Source organism: Coturnix japonica, chromosome 4 (assembly GCF_054131305.1).
Source record: "Coturnix japonica strain WE chromosome 4, WE-NBRP24, whole genome shotgun sequence".
Lineage (NCBI taxonomy): Eukaryota > Metazoa > Chordata > Aves > Galliformes > Phasianidae > Coturnix > Coturnix japonica.
The window spans coordinates 38,691,891-38,696,960 of NC_140666.1; the positions used below are offsets into that span (position 1 = coordinate 38,691,891).

At 39.0% G+C, this 5,070-nt stretch overlaps 1 protein-coding gene across 7 annotated transcripts; it reads right to left on the reverse strand.

Moving 5' to 3' along the window:
• Positions 1-1,185: 1,185 nt before the first annotated feature.
• Positions 1,186-5,013, reverse strand: C4H4orf33 (chromosome 4 C4orf33 homolog). Of its 7 annotated transcripts, none has more exons than XM_085546618.1 (7): positions 4,988-5,013; positions 4,380-4,569; positions 3,796-3,856; positions 3,552-3,603; positions 3,248-3,447; positions 2,213-2,298; positions 1,186-1,980 (listed from the first exon to the last, which is right to left on the reverse strand). In XM_085546618.1, the coding sequence occupies exons 2-7, from the start codon at positions 4,558-4,560 to the stop codon at positions 1,952-1,954; spliced, it is 609 nt and encodes a 202-aa protein (XP_085402744.1). In that variant the 5' UTR covers positions 4,561-4,569; positions 4,988-5,013; the 3' UTR covers positions 1,186-1,951. The 7 variants fall into 7 exon arrangements, 5 of the variants coding, with proteins under 5 accessions (XP_085402744.1, XP_015716784.2, XP_015716785.2 ...); XM_015861298.3 differs by having other exon boundaries at positions 4,975-5,013; XM_015861299.2 differs by having other exon boundaries at positions 4,950-5,013.
• Between the last annotated feature and the right edge of the window lie 57 nt (positions 5,014-5,070).

The window sequence follows — 5,070 nt, forward strand, 5'->3', positions numbered from 1 at the left end:
TTTATCTACCACAGTGGAATTTTTGATAGCATTGGTGCTTTTCTTCTGCAGTTATCCATTTGCCTATATACTTTTGTTATTCTTGTCTTTAATAAGAACTAAGTATACTCAGTGTGCTAATATTGTCTGTTATCCATTTTCACCTTTGTTCTTATATGTGCAATTGATAGAACTTGCTGGGAGTATTTTGATGTCTACTTCTCTTTTTTATTAGGCTGCTGTGTTATACAACATAATTAAATCCAGACATGGGGGCAGTTTGGTCATGAATGCATGACAGCTTTAGCCATATGTTACTTGGATCAGGGACTTAAGTTTTAATTGAATTTTCACACATGGCGGTGGTCCTGGATACAAATTATAGGTGCTGTGGATTATATGCTTATAAGGACTGCACTTAGGACAGAAAACAATTGGTGAAGCATGTTATGGGTTCAGAATTCACCCCACAGAAAGAGCAGAAATTTTTCAACCAGGAAGTTGCGACAAGGCCAGTCCTGTAAGGTGTCCTATCTACAATATAGTGGGAAACACAGGTCAGGGCAGAAAGAAAAGGGACCACTGCCTACCTTCCTTGCCTGCAGCAGAGGGAATTACAGTGGATAAGCAGCCTTCAGGCCTATGCTGTTTTAAATCTGTGTTTAACAGGGTCCAGTAGTTTCTTTGATTTCTCTCTCTCCTATTCTGTACGCCTGGCCTTTCAGCTGGCTGGGAATGCTGAAGGAAACAGGCATCAGCAATATACAGATACTGGTTCTGCTGTTCCCATGCTGGGAAGATGATCCCTTGACCTCTACAGGCAAACTGTAAGCCTTCTCCTTACTGGGATCACTGGCTTATGGACTAAGCTGTCTGCGTTGTAGCCTTGTCTTGGTTGGTAGTGTGGGAAATGCACAGTCTAGCTAATCGCCCTCTTTTAAGGCGCATATGGGAGATGTGTAAAATAAACTGCAGCCACCAGGTGGCCCACAGATTCCTCTCTCTAGCTCACTTCTCTCTATATGAACCACATAGTTCTCAACCTCTCTCTCTGGGTTTTATTTTGGGCATTACTTTTGGTTCAGAACTTTTTATGGGTATGCCACATGAAAAAGTATTACACAGGTGGTTCCTGGTCACTTGCTTTTGAAAGGAAGCTTACTTACATAAATGTCAGTTTGTGGGGAAAAAAGTAATACTGAGACATGGTTTAATAGATGGTTTAATACAATTCATACATAGTTTTATACGATTTGTAATATGACATAATTGTTCATTAAAAATGAGATTTTGGCACTGACAATAACCACGTTATTATAATTCATTAACAGCAAGTGAACTGAAGCTCAACCTTAAACTTATCCAAGGGTAGAGCTGTCTTAGTTTATCTGACTTATGATTTTACAGTCTGTATGGTGTATGCCTGCTTGTTTGCACCAGAAGATTCATCCAGAACTTAAACTATGTGGATTTCAAACCAGTCACAAAGTCCTGGACCAAGTAGTTTGCCATTAGAATGAAAGGTGAGTATCATAACCTGATGATAACCACTGACTGAGGAGGGGCAGTTTTCCTTGCTTTAACAAACATACAATGTAATTTAAAAACTAATTTGAGAAAATTGGACAGACTAGAGCTGCAGTCTTTGTACCTACAAGTTACTCCATCCACCTAATCTCCATGACTATCAAGTACTTACTGCTGAGCCTGCAAAGACTATCAGAGACTCCTGATTAAGTAAAAAGATCCCCCCAAAAAGAACTACTAGCAAAATATTTATCTTCTTAGTTCTAATGCAGAAACAACATTCCATTCCTACAATTTCTGCCCAGTATAACTTGTTTTCATACACCTGCATCCAAACTTAATGCTATCAAAAACATAAGCCTCAATCCAGTTTGCTATTTGCTGTGAGACTTCCATATATCTGATTCAGGCTGCTTCCAGTCTTCTCCCATTAGTTCTTTCAGGTTCAGTTCTTGGAAAAATTCCAGGCAATGACTATAGACAGAGGAGGAAGAAAAACCATTAAGTTCCACGGTACTGTCTTAGAATGTGTTTTTTCCCCATGTTTTCTGGGAATGTAAACACTGTTTCTGAAAATCTTATACCGGAAAGAAGGCAAAATCCTGAGCTACAAACAAGAACCACAGCGTGAAGTTAAAATGGAGAGTTTAGAAATGAGCTCTTACGTTGACCAAAAATGCAGTCAGAGCAAAACCAAAATGATTACCTGCTTTAGAACATATCTGCACTCCAGCCAAATACTGTTTACAACTTCTGACCAATTGGAAAGTCATATCACAAGGATATCCTCTCCTTACAGAAAACAGGAAGAACAAACAGGATAATGAAGCTAATACGTATTCTTTTTTCTCATAAGACCTCATCTCACTTTTAAAAATTATGAACTGGTTCTTGCTAAGAATTTCTCCTTTACATTGCCAAACAGAATCAGCTGAGAGAAGACTGAGGTTAATTTCTTATTAATACTTAAACATCTGCCAAACAGTAAATAGAACACTTGATACCATCATTTAAGTAAATGAAATTATCTGAAGAGGTAGTGACCATCTAACATGTGAAGACCAACTAAGAGCAATTAAAGCAGCGTGGAGTGACCTCTTCACATAAATAGATCTACTGTTCATCTCTGAAAAAGTCAGGGTTTTTATTAAGAGGTGTGTATATATATAATATTATATTATATATATATATATATATATAGAGAGAGAGAGAGAGAGAGAGTGTGTGTGTGTGTGTATATATATATATATCTCCCTTCTTAACAAATATTATAGGCTATCACTATGTTGAGTAACAAGTTTCCATGAGAAAATAAGCACAATATAAACGTACTCTAGTTTTACTGTTGATAATGGGCATCCTTTCATTATACTTCTCAATTTCATCTGTCCTTTCTAACTTCTCCTGGATATTACTCCAGTACAATTAACATTAAATAGCACTTCAAGAGGTGCTATAGGCAAGGAAAAAAAAAAAAAAAAGAAACAGAACAAGCCATCTATGATTTAGCTAAGGAAGGTGATAACAGCTGCAAGTTATATTGAATGCATCATTTGCTGCACCTAGGGGATAACAGAAATCAAGTACTAATTACAGCTATCTGGCAGTTCTTTACACCAAGTACAGTGGACTTGGGGCTAAACATTGCAATTAAAATACCAGTGGCACTCGGATTGGTGTCTTCTACAAGTATTCCAAAAAGAGTGGGAATATATTACAGAAGAACTGATTTTATGCTTACAAGTCTGGTTTCTGTCCTTCCTGAACTTTGTGTTGAGGCACAGGATAAAGTGCTTCATATTTTCTGTGTTCTCCTGAGCCATGGATTGCAAATGCATTGAACTTGTTAACGCCCGGTGGAAAATAATTCCAAGGAAGATAAGCTCTACCCTTCCATTCGGTTTCCGTCCTGGTCACATCAAATTCTAAGGGAAGTTCTTCCTGTTACGTGAGGGAGGAAAAAAATGCTATTTATCATTTAATCTACCAGCAGGTGTCTAAAAACAATTAGGTTCTGTACCTCATCAATGCCCTTGACCACTTACTTTCCATGCTCTTCTTTTTCCAGAAAGCAGCAACAACAAGTGTTGTCCATGACTGTCAAAAATCAGAGCCACAATTTTCATAACTCAGTGTCAAGTTACTCATGTATTTATCTGCCACAATAATACACGTCCTCAATATTGAAGTCATTTCTGTACACGCTCCTTGCCTCATGCACACTTTTAGAAGCATTAGAACAAGAAATGCAAATCAGCATTCATGACTTTTTAAGCAAGCTATACTTATGGGCAGAGTTCAACTTCTAGATACTGCTCACTCCTGTCACACAAGAAAAATGCTTCTACAACTTAAGAAGAGACAAGCTGTCAATGTTTTATACTACTTAGTTGCTTTATTATATTCTAAGCCTTTCACAGTCAATTGTTTTCACAGTGGTTTTTGGCCTGTGCTGTCACTGAGTTTGACTGTGTGCACACCACTGATGCTTTCTAATTCAAGAGCTGTGCACTAATCCCAGCCTCAAGCTTTTTTAAATGCTGTCAACATGATGACAACAGCTCAGTTCTATTTATTGACTGTTCACCATACTGTCAATTGTGTGATGAATAGTAGAGTTTCTCTCTTGATTCAACTTTATAGTTGAATACACCACAATGCTCATGGTTACTTAAGGAGCTTTCTTAACCATGCTGGTGGTTACAACCATGTTTTTTGCCAGTGGTCTTTTCCAGAGTGCTCAGGATGAAGCTGTCAGATTAAACAGTTTTCAAAAATAACCAGAGAAACTTAAATAACGACCAGGTAAATCAATTACAGATGAACATCAGTGACTTCACTAATCAGATACTTGCAGCAGAAGTTACACTTACCTTCATAGTCCCACAGTTTTCTAAAGGGTTTCCCCGGAGCTCCAAGTGGTGCTGGAGGATCATTGAAGAAGGGAGCACTAACTTGTATTAGCAGTCCTGCATCATAAGGCTTCAGTGCAATTGTTACTGGGTCATGGCTCACGGGTAAACCATCCCACGTGTGCTCAATTTGTAGCTCCATCTTAACATTCTGCATAAGATAAATAAGAAAATTAGCTCCTATCAGAGCACACAGCTACCATTCCAACACTGACTTCGTTGTCTGCTTGGTTAAGAAAAAAAGTCTCACAGTTAAGTAGGTGAAAAAATAAGCATAAATCAACATTAGTATAGTGAAAGAAATCACGTTCTGGAGGTGTTATGCAGACCTTACAGGACAGTGATAGGACAAGGGGGGATGATTTTAAGCTCAAGGAGGGAAGGTTTAATTGGATGTGGGGGAAGTAGTGAAAAAGCTGAGGTAAATGGATATAAGAACCCAAGATGGTGATGTGAGAAGTATGACAAAGACTGCAGAAAATTCAAAGCAAAGCAACTTCCTCGGAGGAGGGGTTCCCAATGCCCACGCACAGCCGACCACCCCCATAGCACACACCGAAGCCCCGTACAGGCTCGGTCCGGAAGCTTTAAGCCCGGCACAGTACCACCCTCCTCCCCTCCACGTGACCGGCGCTGAGCTCCCCTCCCCGTT

What these genes read in the sequence shown, in the direction of transcription:
- C4H4orf33 (XM_015861300.3), bottom strand. Translation starts at nt 4,965, where the DNA reads ATGGGGGTGGTCGGCTGTGCGTGGGCATTGGGAACCCCTCCTCCGAGG. An exon ending in GAAAAAGAAGAGCATGGAAA is followed by an intron (nt 3,448 to 3,551) that starts GTAAGTGGTCAA and finishes CTCACGTAACAG; the next exon opens with GAAGAACTTCCCTTAGAATT. An exon ending in GCAGATATGTTCTAAAGCAG is followed by an intron (nt 1,981 to 2,212) that starts GTAATCATTTTG and finishes CTCTGTCTATAG; the next exon opens with TCATTGCCTGGAATTTTTCC.